The following is an 18,864-nucleotide window of genomic DNA, read 5'->3' as shown; positions in this document are numbered from 1 at the left end:
AGGCTGCTTTTGAACTTCTGACCTCAGGCGATCTGCCCGCCTCAGCCTCCCAGGGTGTTGGGATTACAGGTGTGAGCCACCACACCTGGCCTCAATGTTAGGATTTTTAACAGTAATTTTAATGTTAGAAGTCCAGGAGGATTTTTAGACTAGAGGAAAACATGCATAATAATGATATACACATGTTCCTTGGACTTCTGAGTTTGAAGAACTAAATCTATTTTACCTTATTCATTTAGTATTGGCATTTTCAACTGCCATTGTACCTAGGTCAACAGATACATTTTTTACCCTTGGTATTTGTTATTTTTGTGTCATATTTTTTCCTTATTCTTATATTTTACTTTTTATTATTATTTCTTTAAATTTTAATGCAACAAATGGAAAATCTGTACAAATAACCTTGAGGAGAACCATTATCTGTTGAGTACTTTTTAATGCTATCCAAAGTTAACTTTTGCAAGTGAGATGTGAGGTTGCTGTGGCATTACTGGAATAAATTATATGATGTGTGTCTATTTACAAGACACTGAGTTCCAAAGCAATTTCTATTATGCTGGAGGCAGTCCAGACAGTTTTATCACTTTAAGGGACTGTAGCATTAAAATGTTTTAAATTTCCAGTGACGCTTGCTGACACAAAATACCAGTGGATTATAAAATGGAGAAATGCTGTAAATCCCTGCTACTAACTTTGTAAAGCAGAAAGCCAGATCTGGGTTTTGAATTTAATATGAGGTTGACAGTTTTTTAAATTAAACTTTTTATTTTGAGATAATTCTGGATTCATGCCCAGTTGTGATCCAACATTGGGGATCAAATTTCAACTTGAGATTTGTAGGGGACAAATATCAAAACTATATAAGAAATAATACAGAATAATAATAGTTTCTCTCTGTAAGAAATAATAGATCCTGTGTATACTTCATCCAGTTTTCCCCAATGGTAATGTTTTAAAAAAGTGTAGTACAATATTACAACCAGAATATTGACATTGAAACAGTTAAGGAAAAGAAGAGTTTCGTCACTGCAAGCGTCCCTCATATTCCCTTTTTATGATCCTATCCTCTTACCCTACTGCATGTGCTGCCCTCTACCCCTGAAGCCAATCTGTTTTCCATTCATATATTTTTGTCATTTTGAGAATGTTGTATAAATAGTCATATGGTTTCTAACCTTTTGTGGTTGGCGGTTGACTTTTTTCATTTGGCATAATTTTCTGGAGATTCATCTAGGTTGTTGGATGTATCAGTTGTTTGTTCATTTTTATTGGTGTGAAGTATTCTGTGGTATGGTTGAATCACAGTTTGTTTAACCACTTACCCATTGAAAGATATCTGGGTCATTTCCAGTTTTGACAATTACAAATAAAACTACTATAAACATCCATTTACAGATGTTTGTGTGGACAAAAGCCTTCCTTTCTCTTGGATAAATGCTCAGGAGTGCAGTGGCCGGGTCCTGTGGTAGTTGCATATTTAGTTGCTGTTTTTTTTTTTTTTTTTTTTTTTTTTTTTAGAAAAACGGCCAGAGTTTCCCGAGTGACTGTACTGTTTTACATTCTCACCAGCAACGTATAAGTGATTCTGTTTCTCATCATCCTTGGCAGCTTTTGGTGTTGTCACTATTTTTTATTTTTACCATTCTGATGAATGTGTAGTGATATCTTATTTTGGTTTTAATTTATATTTCCCTAGTTGCCAACAATGTTGAACATCTTTTTATGTGCTTATTTGGTGGCTGCATATCCTCTTTGGTACAATGTCTCTGTGCTTTTGGTATCAAGTGTGCTTTTTAACCTAGTACTAGAACCTGAAGACGTTATCCTGTATTTTCTTCTGGAAGCTTTATAGTTTTATGTTTTAAATTTAAGACTATGATCCATTTTGAGTTAATTTTTTGTGTCAAGTGCCACATTTAGGTCAAGATTCACTTTTTGCTTTCCTATGGATGCCTGGTTGCTTCAGCACTATTTATTGAAAAAGTTGACTTTTCTCCGTTGACTGCCTTTGCACCTTTGTAAAAAATCACTTGGCTATTCTTGTGTGGAGCTATTTTTGAATTCTGTTTGGTTCCATTGATCTATGTGCCTACCCCACCAGTAATGCCTGTGTTAGCCTGTTTTGCTTTGTTATAAAGTAATACCTGAGGCAGGGTAATTTAAAAAGAAAAGAGGTTTATTTGGCTCACAATTCTGCAGGCTATAGAAGCATGGTGTCAGCATCTGCTTCTGGTGAGGGCTTCAGGCTGCTTCCACTCATGACAGAAGGTGAAGGGGAATAGACATCACATGGTGGGAGAGGACGAAAGAGAGAGGAGGGAGGTGCCAGATTCTTTTTAACAGCCAGATCTCCTGAGAACTAAGAGTGAGAACTCAATCCGACAGGAATGGCATTAAGCTGTTCATGAGGGATCTTCCCCATCATACAAACACCTCCCACAAGGCCCCACATCCAACACTGGGGATCGGATTTAAACATGAGAATTGGAGGGGATGAATATCCAAACTATATCAATTCCAAACTGTATCAATGCCAAACAGTCTTCATTACTGTAGCTATATAAGTCTTGAAACCAGGTAGAATAATTGCAACCATTTTTTTCTCTTTTCTCTTTTTAGATGGGTGTTTCACTTGGTTGCCCAGGCTGGAGTGCAGTGGCTTGATCATAGCTCGCTGCAACCTTGAACTTCAGGGCTCAAGCAATTCTCCCACCTTAGTCTCTTGAGTAGTTAGGACTCTAAGCATGCACCACTGTGCCTGGCTAATTCTTTTTTAAAATTATTTTTGTAGAGACAGGGTCTCGCTTTGTTGCTCAGGTTGGTCTCAAACACCTGAGCTCAAGCCATCCTCCCGTATTGGCCTCCCAATGTGTTGGTATTACAGGCCTGAGTCACTATGCCTGGCCCACATTTTCTTCCTTTTTCAAAATTGTTTTGGCTGGTCTAATTCTTTTGCCTTTCCATATAAATGTTAGAATAATTTTGATATCTATAAAGAATTGTTTCAGGATTTTGATAGGAATTTGATTAGATCTGTCCATTAATATGGGGAGAATTGACATTTTCCACTATGTTGAGTCTTCCTATCTATGAACATAGTCCATTATTCCATTTATTTAGGTGTTCTTTAATTTCTTTAAATAGCATTGTGTACTTTCAGCATACAAATCCTGTACCTGTTTTGCTAGATTTATACCTGAGTATTGTTTTTTGGGGGGGATTGTAAATGGTGTTTTAAATTTCAGTTTCAATGTGTTTATTGCTAATATATGGAAGTACAGTTGTTTTTTGAACGTTAACATTGTGTCCTGTGACCTTGCTGAATTCACTTACTAGTTCTAGGGAGCTTTTTTCTTTAGACTCCCTGGGTCTTTCTATGTTGACAATCATGTCATTTGCAAATAATTATCTGTTTCATATTGGGTGAGTTGTGATAGTTTGTATTTTTTGAGGAGTTGGTCCTTATTTTCTGTATGGTAAAATTTATATATATACAGCTGTTCGTAGTATTCCTTTATTATTCTTCTAATGTCTGCTCATTTTCTATATAGTTGTTTTATCATTTTTTAAAATTTAGAAATAAAAATATTTCATTAGCAAATAATTGTATATATTGAGTACAATGTGATGTTTTGATATATGTGTATACTGTGGACTGTGGAATGGTATCTGTTACTTCACATATTTCATATTTTTTGAAGTGAGAACATGAAAAATCTACTTTTCTTTTCTTTTTTTTGAGACAGAGTTTCGCTCTGTCGCCCAGGCTGGGGAGCAGTGGCGCAGTCTTGGCTCACTGCAACCTCCGCCTCCCGAGTTCAAGCGATTCTCTTGCCTTGGCCTCCTAAGTAGCTGGGATTACAGGCATGTGCCACCACGCCTGGCTAATTTTTGTATTTTTAGTAGAGATGGGGTTTCGCCATGTTGGTCAGGCTGGTCTTGAACTCCTGACCTCGTGATCCGCCCATCTTGGCCTCTCAAAGTGCTAGGATTACAGGCATGAACCACCGTGCCTGGCCGTAAAATCTACTCTTTTAGCAATTGTGAAATACGTGTAATTATGGACTATGGTCACCATGCTGTGCAGTAGATCTTGAAAACTTATTCCTCCTGTCTAACTGAAGCTTTGTACCCTTTGATCAACGTCTCCCTGTTCCCCACCCCACCCCCAGCCTCAGGTAACCACTGTTCTACTTTCCCCGTCTATAAATTTCACTTTTTTGGATTTCACATATGAGTAAGATGATGCAGTATTTGTCTTTCTGTGCATGAGAGGGGGGTGTTGAAGTTCACAGCTATAATTGTGGATTTGTCTATTTATCTTGCAAGTTCTATCAGTTTTTGCTTCACGTATTTGGCAGCTCTTTTGTTTAGCGATACACATTTAGGATTGGTATGAAGTTTTTGATTTATTGACTTCCATTTAGTGTAATTATTGATGTGTTTGATCTGAAGTCTGTAATTTTATTTTTGTTTTCTGTTTGTTCTCAGTGTTTTTCATTTCCATTTTCTTTTTATCACCTTCCTGTGGTTTACTGAACTTTTTTTTTTTTTTTTTTACCACTCCATTTGGACTTTTGCTATAGTGTTTTCAAGTATATATCTTTGTGTGGATTCTTTTTAGTGATTGCTGTGTGTATTATATACATGCCTACATACATAACAGTCTACTGGTGTCACCGTTTTTACTACTTCAAGTGAAGTATAGAAAACTTACCCTTCTTTTCATCCCTTTACCCTCTCTCATTTTTATATAATTCTCTTGAATGTATTCTCTAAATGTCTTTAGAACCAAATTAGACATTTTTACAATTTTTGCTCAATGACCAAAGATAATTTAGAAAACTTAATAGCAGTAGGAATGCCTATTGTATTTACCTATATTTTGGCCTACTGTGTTCTTGCTTCCTTTCTGATATTTCAAGGTTTCTTTCATCATTTTCTTTCTCTTTTACAGTGCTGTGCTGGTGACAATTTGCTGTTTTTGTAGGTAAAAAATTGCTAAACACTGGCAATTTCAGATGATTCAGTGTAGTAGATGATCAGCAAAGGTCAAAGGAAAAGGAAGCCTGTGTATAGAAGTGACCTGCTGCAAGGACTGATGTGAAGCTACATGGTTCCATTTTTTCCCTCGCCCACTTCATCTAGATGATTCATTATGTGTAAGGCAGTGAGTGGCAAGAGTTACACATTTGGTACATCCATACAATGGAATACCATTCAGCAATAAAAAGGAATGAACTGGCTGGGCACAGTGGCTCATACCTGTAATCCCAGCACTTTGGGAGGCTGAGGCAGGTGGATCACTTGAAGTCAGGGGTTCGAAACTACCTGCGCCAACATGGTGAAACCCAGTATCTCCTAAAAATACAAAAATCAGCTGGATGTGGTCGTCCGCGCCTGTAATCCCAGCTACTCAGGCTGAGGCAGGAGAATCCCTTGAGCCCAGGAGGCAGAGGTTGCAGTGAGCTGAGATCGTACCACTGCACTCCAGCCTGGGTGACAGAGTGAGACTCTGTCTCAAAAAAAAAAAAAAAAAAAAAAAGAATTATTGATACATGCAGCAACATGGATGAATCTCAAATGCATTATGCTGAAAGAAGCCAGACAAAAAAGAGTATCTAGTGTATGATTTAATATAGTATATGATCTACATAAAATTTAGAAGATACATGCTAATGACAAAGTAAATTGATGGCTTTCTGGGGAGGAGAGGAAAGAAGTGAGTAGGAAAGAGGGATTGCAGAAGGACATGGAGGGAACACTGGAGGGCTTTTGTTATCTTGATTGTAGTGATGATTTCACAGGTGTATACATATGCCAAATGTGTGTAATTGTACACTTTAAATATATTCATTTATTTTGTGTAAGTTATACCTCAGTAAGGCTGTTAAATTCCACATTCACAAGTGCTCCTATGGTGCATGACTACTGTGCAGCTCTCCCACCTCCATCTCCAACTTTTTCATACTCTTACTTGCAAAATGAGACCAGTGATTGCATGCTTGGAGGTTGTGGAATTGTCAAATTGCTTTGAAGTTTTTAAGCACTCACTTTCAGTTTTTAAACTAATGTCTTTGTCAGTGGTAAGAAATAGTCTTGTCTGTGCACCACACTTTGAGTCACATTGAGAGTAGTGCTTCCACACTATTTTATATACATTTTTTTTCCTTCTGAGAGTGAAGCCATTCTGTATGTGTCATTCTGAAACTGTTCTATCCTTATCATGGTTGCACTATGATTTGATTAATCTGTGTTGTGGTGTATGAACTCTGGCAATGAGTGTATGTGATTTTCTTAGCATGACTCCTAGGAAATTAACTAGATCTGATAAAACATGCTGCCGAGTTTCAGCGTACATTATATTACAGCTTTAGTATAACATTCCCAGGCTCTGATGTTTTAAGGAATCATGTAAAAGTTTAATGCAATATAAGAACTTTTTAAACTGTGGTGTGCTGGAGCATACCAGGGACCTCGCATGGTAAAATTCGTTTTCATATCTTGGCTGTCCAAGTGAACTGGATGGCTTGGGGCCAGTTGCCAGAACCTCTCTCAGCCTCTGTTTACTCTTTAAAGATAGGGCAACAATTAATTGCCTTTCAGGATTAGTGATACAGTTGGAAGTGCTTTATAAACTGAAAAGTGAGTCAGGTGCACTGGCTCACTCCTGTAATCCCAGCACTTTGGGAGGTGGAGGTGGATCACTTGAGGCCAGGAGTTTGAGATCAGCCTGGCCAACATGGCAAAATCCCGTCTTTACTAAGAATACAAAAATTAGCTGGACTTGGTGGCATGCACTTGTAATCCCAGCTACTCGGGAGGTTGAGGCACAAGAATCTCTTGAACCTGGGAGGCAGAGGTTGTAGTTAACCAAGATTACGCCACTGCACTCCAGCCTGGGTAAAATAAAATAAAAAAATTATAAACTCAAAAGGGCTATATGTGTTTATTTTACTGGATATATTTCTAAGCTTCATCTGGGAGAGTTACTATATTTTCAGGAATATAAGGCCCATATTTTGAAAATAATTTGGGAAATAGTTCTTAGAAATGGTGACTTTTACAGAGTATCTTGCTTTTTACATATAGGTTTAAGAACTGAGAGATACACTTGAAATAATTTGCTTTTTTTCTCTTTGCAGGCAATTGTTCTCTTAACTGAATTAATTAGGGAAAACTTCAGGAACAGCAAATTAAAACAGTGCCTTTTACCAACGCTTGGGGAGCTGATCTATCTTGTAGCCACCCAGGTGAGACTGTCTGATTAACTCTATTGCTGTTTGACATGTTCTGACATACTCTGGCTGACAAGTATTAATATCCTATAAAAGTTTTCTGACTTTGCCCCTTAGAGCGTGCCTAAGGAACTTAGGATAAATTTTACCTCTTGGGGAGAGAATTTCTCAGTGTTTCTCGGTCTCTTTCTATCTTACCCTGTCTCCCTCCTCCCTTCCTTCCAGTGCCTCTTTTGCTTTGAAATGTATGCGATTTGAAGGCCACATTTTAAAACCAATGAACTGGAAGTCCGTAAGGTATTCCCAAGGTTGCTGCCATCCTTGACTCCTTTAGGCAAGAGGAGACCATTGGTTCTTTCCATAGAAAGCTCCATTTCAGTTTAAGTAAAACACAACTTTGTGCAAATACAGCTTTAAACATGACTATGGACATTTGTGAAGGCAGAATTTGACTTCTTATATCTAAAGTTACAATATGAAAGTGCTACTGAATTCAACAAGGCAAAATTTAATATTCCATTAATGTGGTTTAAAAAAAAAGAATATTGTGGAATAGATAGTGATAAGTTATGGATTAGTCATTTAATGTCATACTCTGAGAGTTTTAAATACTGTTAAGTTATAAGTAATTAAGGAACTTCTGTCATTGTATTTCTTTGTTTGTTTGTTTTGAGATAGAGTCTCACTCTGTTGCCCAGGTTGGAGTATGGTAGCATGATCATGGCTCACGGCAGCCTCGACCTCCTGGGCTCAGATCATCCTCCCACCTCAGCCTCCTGGGTAGCTGGGACTACATCTGTGCACCTCCGTGCCTGGCTAATTTTTTTGTATATTTTGTGAAGATGGGGTTTTGCCATGTTGCCTAGGCTGGTCTCGAATTCCTGGGCTCAAGTGATTCGCCCACCTTGGCCTCCCAAAGTGCTGGGATTACAGGTGTGAGCCACTGTACGTGACTGTCATTGTATGTCTTGAGTTTTGGTTCTAGCACTTGCTCAATTGTTACATAACTTCAATATCCTTAGTATCTAAATTAAACTGACTTTCTGAACAATCATAATTTTAAGGCGGTTACCATGATTGTTATAAAACATCAGTATTTTGACTTATTTAACTTCATAATTAGTACTGATAGCTGGTACAGCAAATTTGTCTTCTTTGTTCTTTCTGTGAGTGTCTTGACTATTCCTGGCCCTTCGCATATCAGAATAAATTTTAGAATCAGCTTGTCCAATTCTGCAAATCATCTATTTTTAAAAACTACACTGATTATGCAGATAAATTTGAGGAGAACTGATATATTTATGATTTTGAGTCTTCCAAATCACATTTGGAATTGTACTGAATCTGTGTATTGATTGGGAAAGTATTTATATCTTTATGATATTTATATAGTCCTCCAATGCACAAAAAGTATTTACATATATTAACATATTAACAAATTTTATTACAATTCTTTTATTCTATACAGAATGCCTTTGTACATCTTTCTTTGGTTGAATTTATTCTCAGGTAATTTTGTATTTCAAAGGGATAACATATTCACGAACCTAGAACACTAGAAAGTGAAGAAAGGTATATGGGGAGAAATCTTTTTCCTAGTTTTGTACCTCATCTGTCTAGTTCCCCAATAAATATTATAATTATATGTAATCTAATATAAATATTATAAAATACAAATATAATTTCTTATATTTGCAGAGTGAATTTTGTACATATGAGCAAATACAAATGTAGATTTTGTGTCATTTTATGCAACAGGTAGAAACTCACTTTTTTCGCTCAATAGTTATACACTATTAGGAACAGTACATGGAGCAACATAGTATTGGAAGTTCTGGCCAGGGCAATCAGGCAAGAGAAAGAAATAAAGGGTATTTAAATAGGAAGAGAGGAAGTGAAATTGTCTCTGTTTGCAGATGACATGATTCTATATTTAGAAACCCCCCTCGTCTCAGCCCAAAAACTCCTTAAGCTGATAAGCAATTTCAGCAAAGTTTCAGAATACAAAATCAGCGTGCAAAAATCACAAGCATTCCTATACATCAACAATAGACAAGCAGAGATCCAAATCATGAATGAACTGCCATTGACAATTGCTACAAAGAGAATACAATACTTAAGAATACAGCTAACAAGGGACAGGAAGGACCTCTTCAAGGAGAACTACAAACCATTGCTCAAGGAAATAAGAGAGAACACAAACAAATGGAAAAACATTGTATCTTCATGGATAGGAAGAATCAGTATCATGAAAATAGCCATACTGCCCAAAGTAATTTATAGATTCAATGCTATTCCCATCAAACTACTATTGACATTCTTCACAGAATTAGAAAAAACTACTTTAAATTTCATGTGGAACCAAAGAGAGCCTGTATAGCCAAGACAATCCTAAGCAAAAAGAACAAAGCTGAAAGCATCACACTACTTGACTGCAAGGCTGCAGTAACCAAAACAGCATGGTACTGGTACAAAACAGACATATAGCCCAATGAAACAGAACAGAGACCTCAGAAATAACCCACACATCTACAACCATCTGATTTTCAACAAACCTGACAAAAACAAGCTATGGGGAAAAGGTTCCCTATTTGATAAATGGTGCTGGAAAAACTGGCCAGCCATATGCAGAGAACTGAAACTGGACCCATTCCTTACACCTTATATAAAAATTAACTCAAGATGGTTAAAGACTTAAATGTAAAGCCCAAAACCATAAAAACCCTAGAAGAAGACTTAGACAGTACCATTTAGGACATAGGCATGGGCAAAGACTTCATGACAAAAACACCAAAAGCAATGGCAACAAAAGCCAAAATTGACAAATGGAATCTAATTAAACTAAAGAGCTTCTGCATGGCAAAATAAACTAGCATTAGAGTGAACAGACAACCTACAGAATGGGAGACAATTTTTGCAATCTACCCATCTGACAAAGGTCTAATATCCAGAATCTACAAGTAACTTAAACAAATTTACAAGAAAAAAGCAAACAACCCATCAAAAAGTGGGCAAAGGATATGAACAGACACTTCTCAAAATAAGACATCTGTGCAGCCAACAAACATATGAAAAAAAGCTCATCATCCCTGATCATTAGAGAAATGCAAATCAAAACCACAATGAGATACCATCTCATACCAGTCAGAATGGCAATTATTAAAAAGTCAAGAAACAAAAATGCTGGTGAGGCTGTGGAGAAATAAGAACACTTTTGGACTGTTGGTGGGACTGTAGATTGGTTCAACCATTGTGGAGGATGATTCCTCAGGGATCTAGAACCAGAAATACGATTTGGCCCAGCAATCCCATTACTGGGTATACACCCAAAGGAATATACATCGTTCTACTATAAAGACACATGCACACCTATGTTTATTGCAGCACTATTTACAATAGCAGAGACATGGAACCAACCCAAATGCCCATCAGTGATAGACTGGATAAAGAAAGTGTGGCACACATACACCATGGAATTCTATGCAGCAGTAAAAAAGAATGAGCTCATATCCTTTGCAGGGCCATGGATGAATCTGGAAGCCATCATCCTCAGCAAACTAACACAGGAACAGAAAACCCAACACTGCATGTTCTCACTCATAAATGGAAGTTGAACAATGAGAACACATAGACACAGGGAGGGGAACAACACACACCAGGGCCTGTCAGGGGATGGGGAGCAAGGGGAGGGAGAGCATTAGGACAAATACCTAATGCATGTGGGGCCTAAAACCTAGATGATGGGTTGATAGGTACAGCAAACCACTCTGGCACATGTATACCTATGTAATCTGCATGTCCTGCACATGTATACTGGAACCTAAAATTAAAAAAAATATATGTGTATATATATACACATGCACACACAAATATATGTGTATATATATGTATGTATACATAACGAGACTGTAAACTTTATTTTTCAACATAAGCTCCATCAAGGTCAAGATACTTTGGTAAGCGATGATACTAGCCATTAAAAAAAAAGACTCTTATATGGAGATACGTACACTGGAGCTATTTCTTAATAATTAACATAGGTATATTTCTCAATCAGTACTTGTAGCTCCGTGCTTCCTCTTCTTTTCATGTAATAGAACATTTCCATCCCAGCACTTTTGGAGGCTGGGACAGGAGGATCTCTTGAGCCTAGGAGTTTGAGACCACCCTGGTCAACATGTGAAACCTTGTCTAAAAAACTTGCAAAAATTAGCTGTGTGTAGTGGTGTGCACCTGTAGTTCCAGCTACTTGGGAGGCTGAGGTGGGAAGATTGCTTTAGCCTAGGAGGTTGAGGCTGCAGTCAGCCATGATTGTGCCACTGCACTCCAGTCTGGGTGTCAGAGCAAGATCCTGTCAAATAAATAAATGAATAAATAAATAAATAAATAAGAGAACATTCCCTGTGCGATGTACATTATGTGCCAAGTTTTGTGAAAGGTACTTTTCCTTGCAGTTCTTTGGGGATAGGGCTGGAGAATTTATTTCTACTTTACCACTATTTTGGACCCTCAAGGTCTTGACATCAAGGCTCAAACTTACAAAGTTTTGTATGCCCCCAGAGAAAATAAAACTTAAGTGCTCAGTTTATCCCATGCTTTCAATTGTCTGTTTTTTGGCTTAATTATTCTTTATTATCTTGTCAGATCTTTGATGCATTTTAAGGATGTCAAAATAAAACCAGTTGCTTTCATTAGAAGAGTAATCAGGTACCTGGTCTGCTATCTTACCAATAATGAGAGTCTAGTCTAATTCTTCTTTTTTTGGTCCTATAGTTTTTCCTCCCTGCCCCCTGCTTGAGATATAATTGGTATAAAATAAACACATATTTAAAGATCACAATTTGATAAATGTTTATTTATGTATACACCTATGAAATCATCACTACACACAAAAAATGAACCTATCTATCACCTCCAAAAGTTTCCTTAGCATCCTTTTTAATCCCTTCCTGTCTCCATACTCCATACATACTATATAAAGTTTTGCTTTCTTTATATAGACTTGTTTGCATTTTCTAGAATTTTATGCAGATAGAATCATACAGAATCATGTTCCTACTAGATCTAAAAGTAGATCTAGAGTATAATTTTTCTTGGCATATACTTTTTTTTTTTAGGATGGGGTCTCATTCTCTTACCCAGGCTGGAGTGCAGTGACACGATCTTGGCTCATTGCAACCTCCACCTCCTGGGTTCAAGTGATTCTCCTGTTTCAGCCTCCTGAGTAGCTTGGACTCTAAGTGTGTACTACCACACCCAGCTAATTTTTGTATTTTTAGTAGAAACGGGATTTTGCTACATTGGCCAGGCTGGTCTCGAACTCCTGACCTCAAGTGATCTGCCTGCCTCAGTCTCCCAAAGTGTGGAGATTACAGGTGTTAGCTACCACTCCTAGCTCTTGGTATATACTTTAATTGAATACAAGCTAGGCTATTTGAATAAAGGGATGATAATGTGGCTATGAAATTTAACTACATCTCCTGATAGCAAACTGGAAAAGGAAGTTAAGTCCCTGAATCTACAAAAATAAATAACTTTTCAGGACATGAGGGCTTTGTGGAATTGTCACTTTGACTATAATAAACCTTAAAAATCTCAGGTCAGTGCTGATCTGTTGGGACTGAGCTGAAGTGATTATATATAGTATATATAATATACCAACCTAAGTCTTGTTGGCTCTCTAGTAACACCCTAAGGCTTACGGACAGAAGACCAGACCTTATTCTGTAGAGGATATTATAAGGCAACACCTTTTCAGTTTATGTATTTTTCTTGCTTTTGTCAAGGATACCTGTCACCCTGAGTTCAGGTATTCTTATTTTGTCTTTTTTGTTTTATTGCATAATTTCTTTCTTCTTGCCTTGCTCATAGTCACAGCCAAAGTCTCTCTCATTACCTTCTAGGCCCTCATGGGCTGGCTCTTCAGAATCTATCTGACCTAATTCCTCACTACCTTCCTACTCACTCCTTCCAGCTATACTGACCTCCCCACAGTTCTTTAAACCCACTATGCCATGCTTCTGCCTCACCATATTGACATTTGCTGTTCCTTCTGCTTGTAATATTTTCTTCTGAGTTGTTTGTATTTTCTCTCTGCTCAAAAATCCCTTCAGAAAACCTTTCCCTGGCTATGAGTGATCTGAGATGGAGCCAGCCTGTCTACAGTCTTTCTGCAACCTCTTACTCTGCTGTTTTTCTTTATAGCACTTGTCATTATCTTGACTTACTTATTTTGTTTACTTCTTTAAAAAAAAAAATCTCGGCCGGGCATGGTGGCTCATGCCTGTAATCCCAGCACTTTGGGAGGCTGAGGTGGGTAGATCACCTGAGGTCAGGAGTTCGAGACCAGCCTAGCCAACATGGCGAAACCCTGTCTCTACTAAAACTACAAAAAATTAGCCGGGCGTGGTGGCTCAGGCTTGTAATTCCAGCAGCTTGGGAGGTTGAGGCAGGAGAATCACTTGAACCTAGGAGGCAGAGGTTGTGATGAGCTGAGATCATGCCACTGCACTCCAGCCTGGGCAACAAGAACGAAACTTCATATCAAAAACAAAATGAAACAAACAAAAAACCGGAAAAAAACAAAAACAAAATGAAACAAAAAAATCTCAGTCTTCCCCTGAGCACTTAATATTAAGGAAGAAAATGTATCTGCCTCTTTATGGTTTACGGCCATTATTAAGAGGAGTTTCTGGTGCACAGTAGGTGCTTTTTTCATGCATGAACTGCACCAAGGCCAGTGGGACAGGAGAGAAGTGAGGAAGGAGGCAGGGTTGGAGAGACTGGCAGGGACATGATCATGAAGGGCTCCTCGCCAGTCCGATGTCTTGGTCTTGATCCGAAGAGCAAGGGGAACTCATTAAAGAGTTTTAAGAAGAGTAATTATGTCAGCTGATTTGCATGCCAAAAAGATAATTCTGGTTTAAATGTGGAGAGTAATGGAGACTGAAGACAAGATTCTGAGAGCCTGGATGAGAGTAAGCAACGCAGGAGCAAAACTAGGAGAGAGAAGTGGGTATTTCAGGAAAGGGAAAGTCAGGACTGAATGTAGTTTAAGGCCCAATTTAAAGGCCTAAGAGGGATCTGTTGGATTTAATGACATGAAAGTCACTGGTAACTCAACAAGAGCTTTTTATATATTTATTTATTTTTCCTGGAATGAGGGAGATAGAAGAAATCATATTGGAGTGGGTTGAGGCGATAGTGGAAGGTGAGGAAACTGAGAAAGTCAGTGTAAAGTGAGGATAGTTGTGAAAAGGGGCCAAGGGATGAGGAAGGTCTTGTTTTTAAAATGAGTGACCCTATTCAGGTGGAAACAGGAAAGATCCAGAGGGGATAAGATGTTGAAAATTTAGGAGCAATAAGGGATAGTCCATTAGCTAATGACCCTGAGGAGGGCAGGATGGGAATGGGATCCTGAGCCCAAGTGGAGGGAGATGAATGGAGGAACCTGTCCTATCATAACCATTGGGCAGAAGTAGCAGATGGCTTTATGTGGAGGAAAGTTTGCCTTTCCTTTCTCAGAACTTCCATTCTTTTTATGTGTGTCGGAGGAAAGTAGGGGAAGTGGTGGGAGGGTCATAGGTTTAAAATAGCCTTTTCAGGGAGGGTGGTGATAAGAGAAATAGTATGGCTGGAGATTGATGTTGAAGGTCCCCTGAGGATGCTGATCCCAAGTAAGTAATGGACTCTGTGCTCTGTGGTGCCACCTTCTCTAAGGGCCCAGTTGCCTGAGAGCAGACTTAGAGAAAACAAGCGGCTGGCTTTCGCAGAGGTTGAGGTTTCCCAAACAAGAGTAAAGGGACAACTAAAGAGACCGATAGTTCAGATTTGGGGCAGGAGTGATTAAATGATGGGCCAGGGATTCTAAGTGGCTGGGAGTGAAGTAGGTGATCTGTTGAGGGAAAGAAGAGGGGCCAGGGGAGAGGGCACAGAGTCCACTGATGTTAAGAGTTGTGGTAGGCATTTTTTTTTTTTTTTTTTTTTTTTTTTTTTCCTTTTCTTTTTTTTTTTATTTATTTATTTATTTATTTATTTATTTATTTATTTATTTATTATTATTATACTTTAAGTTGTAGGGTACATGTGCATAACGTGCAGGTTTGTTACATATGTATACTTGTGCCATGTTGCTGTGCTGCACCCATCAACTCGTCATTTACATCAGGTATAACTCCCAATGCAATCCCTCCCCCCTCCCCCCTCTCCATGATAGGCCCCGGTGTGTGATGTTCCCCTTCCTGAGTCCGAGTGATCTCATTGTTCAGTTCCCACCTATGAGTGAGAACATGCGGTGTTTGGTTTTCTGTTCTTGTGATAGTTTGCTAAGAATGATGGATTCCAGCTGCATCCAAGTCCCTACAAAGGACTCAAACTCATCCTTTTTTATGGCTGCATAGTATTCCATGGTGTATATGTGCCACATTTTCTTAATCCAATCTGTCACTGATGGACATTTGGGTTGATTCCAAGTCTTTGCTATTGTGAATAGTGCTGCAATAAACATACGTGTGCATGTGTCTTTATAGCAGCATAATTTATAATCCTTTGGGTATATACCCAGTAATGGGATGGCTGGGTCATATGGTACATCTAGTTCTAGATCCTTGAGGAATCGCCATACTGTTTTCCATAATGGTTGAACTAGTTTACAATCCCACCAACAGTGTAAAAGTGTTCCTATTTCTCCACATCCTCTCCAGCACCTGTTGTTTCCTGACTTTTTAATGATTGCCATTCTAACTGGTGTGAGATGGTATCTCATTGTGGTTTTGATTTGCATTTCTCTGATGGCCAGTGATGATGAGCATTTTTTCATGTGTCTGTTGGCTGTATGAATGTCTTCTTTTGAGAAATGTCTGTTCATGTCCTTTGCCCACTTTTTGATGGGGTTGTTTGTTTTTTTCTTGTAAATTTGTTTGAGTTCTTTGTAGGTTCTGGATATTAGCCCTTTGTCAGATGAGTAGATTGCAAAAATTTTCTCCCATTCTGTAGGTTGCCTGTTCACTCTGATGGTAGTGTCTTTTGCTGTGCAGAAGCTCTTTAGTTTAATGAGATCCCATTTGTCAATTTTGGCTTTTGCTGCCGTTGCTTTTGGTGTTTTAGACATGAAATCTTTGCCCATGCCTATGTCCTGAATGGTACTACCTAGGTTTTCCTCTAGGATTTTTATGGTACTAGGTCTAACATTTAAGTCTCTAATCCATCTTGAATTAATTTTCGTATAAGGAGTAAGGAAAGGATCCAGTTTCAGCTTTCTACTTATGGCTAGCCAATTTTCCCAGCACCATTTATTAAATAGGGAATCCTTTCCCCATTTCTTGTTTCTCTCAGGTTTGTCAAAGATCAAATGGCTGTAGATGTGTGGTATTATTTCTGAGGACTCTGTTCTGTTCCATTGGTCTATATCTCTGTTTTGGTACCAGTACCATGCTGTTTTGGTTACTGTAGCCTTGTAGTATAGTTTGAAGTCAGGTAGCGTGATGCCTCCAGCTTTGTTCTTTTGACTTAGGATTGTCTTGGAGATGCGGGCTCTTTTTTGGTTCCATATGAACTTTAAAGCAGTTTTTTCCAATTCTGTGAAGAAACTCATTGGTAGCTTGATGGGGATGGCATTGAATCTATAAATTACCTTGGGCAGTATGGCCATTTTCACAATATTGATTCTTCCTATCCATGAGCATGGTATGTTCTTCCATTTGTTTGTGTCCTCTTTGATTTCACTGAGCAGTGGTTTGTAGTTCTCCTTGAAGAGGTCCTTTACATCCCTTGTAAGTTGGATTCCTAGGTATTTGATTCTCTTTGAAGCAATTATGAATGGAAGTTCATTCCTGATTTGGCTCTCTGTTTGTCTGTTACTGGTGTATAAGAATGCTTGTGATTTTTGCACATTAATTTTGTATCCTGAGACTTTGCTGAAGTTGCTTATCAGCTTAAGGAGATTTTGGGCTGAGACAGTGGGGTTTTCTAAATATACAATCATGTCATCTGCAAACAGGGACAATTTGACTTCTTCTTTTCCTAACTGAATACCCTTGATTTCTTTCTCTTGCCTGATTGCCCTAGCCAGAACTTCCAACACTATGTTGAATAGGAGTGGTGAGAGAGGGCATCCCTGTCTTGTGCCAGTTTTCAAAGGGAATTTTTCCAGTTTTTGCCCATTCAGTATGATATTGGCTGTGGGTTTGTCATAAATAGCTCTTATTATTTTGAGGTACGTTCCATCAATACCGAATTTATTGAGCGTTTTTAGCATGAAGGGCTGTTGAATTTTGTCAAAAGCCTTTTCTGCATCAATTGAGATAATCATGTGGTTCTTGTCTTTGGTTCTGTTTATATGCTGGATTATGTTTATTGATTTGCGAATGTTGAACCAGCCTTGCATCCCAGGGATGAAGCCCACTTGATCATGGTGGATAAGCTTTTTGATGTGTTGCTGAATCCGGTTTGCCAGTATTTTATTGAGGATTTTTGCATCGATGTTCATCAGGGATATTGGTCTAAAATTCTCTTTTTTTGTTGTGTCTCTGCCAGGCTTTGATATCAGGATGATGTTGGCCTCATAAAATGAGTTAGGGAGGATTCCCTCTTTTTCTATTGATTGGAATAGTTTCAGAAGGAATGGTACCAACTCCTCTTTGTACCTCTGGTAGAATTCAGCTGTGAATCCATCTGGTCCTGGACTTTTTTTGGTTGGTAGGCTATTAATTGTTGCCTCAATTTCAGAGCCTGCTATTGGTCTATTCAGGGATTCAACTTCTTCCTGGTTTAGTCTTGGAAGAGTGTAAGTGTCCAGGAAATTATCCATTTCTTCTAGATTTTCCAGTTTATTTGCGTAGAGGTGTTTATAGTATTCTCTGATGGTAGTTTGTATTTCTGTGGGGTCGGTGGTGATATCCCCTTGATCATTTTTAATTGCGTCGATTTGATTCTTCTCTCTTTTCTTCTTTATTAGTCTGGCTAGTGGGCTGTCAATTTTGTTGATCTTTTCAAAAAACCAACTCCTGGATTCATTGATTTTTTGGAGGGTTTTTTGTGTCTCTATCTCCTTCAGTTCTGCTCTGATCTTAGTTATTTCTTGCCTTCTGCTAGCTTTCGAATGTGTTTGCTCTTGCTTCTCTAGTTCTTTTAATTGCGATGTTAGAGTGTCAATTTTACATCTTTCCTGCTTTCTCTTGTGGGCATTTAGTGCTATAAATTTCCCTCTACACACTGCTTTAAATGTGTCCCAGAGATTCTGGTATGTTGTATCTTTGTTCTCATTGGTTTCAAAGAACATCTTTATTTCTGCCTTCATTTCGTTATGTACCCAGTAGTCATTCAGGAGCAGGTTGTTCAGTTTCCATGTAGTTGAGCGGTTTTGATTGAGTTTCTTAGTCCTGAGTTCTAGTTTGATTGCACTGTGGTCTGAGAGACAGTTTGTTATAATTTCTGTTCTTGTACATTTGCTGAGGAGTGCTTTACTTCCAATTACGTGGTCAATTTTGGAGTAAGTATGATGTGGTGCTGAGAAGAATGTATATTCTGTTGATTTGGGGTGGAGAGTTCTATAGATGTCTATTAGGTCTGCTTGTTGCAGAGATGAGTTCAATTCCTGGATATCCTTGTTAACTTTCTGTCTCGTTGA

General features: G+C 38.3%; 1 protein-coding gene across 16 annotated transcripts in view; it reads left to right on the top strand.

Moving 5' to 3' along the window:
• Positions 1-18,864, top strand: part of ULK4 (unc-51 like kinase 4) — a 701,729-nt gene that overhangs the window by 130,614 nt on the left and 552,251 nt on the right. For all 16 annotated transcript variants that reach the window (XR_012431020.1, XM_074031785.1, XM_074031786.1 and 13 more), the window contains one exon: positions 7,146-7,253. Coding sequence is in view for 15 of the 16 variants with exons in the window: in XM_074031785.1 (XP_073887886.1) it covers positions 7,146-7,253 (108 nt within the window). In the remaining variant the exon portion in view is untranslated. The remainder of the gene's footprint in view (positions 1-7,145; positions 7,254-18,864) is intronic.

The sequence above is a fragment of the Macaca fascicularis genome, chromosome 2, assembly GCF_037993035.2.
Source record: "Macaca fascicularis isolate 582-1 chromosome 2, T2T-MFA8v1.1".
In the NCBI taxonomy this organism is placed as follows: Eukaryota; Metazoa; Chordata; class Mammalia; order Primates; family Cercopithecidae; genus Macaca; species Macaca fascicularis.
Note: the sequence above shows the minus strand (reverse complement) of the source record. Positions and strands in the feature narration are given on the sequence as shown.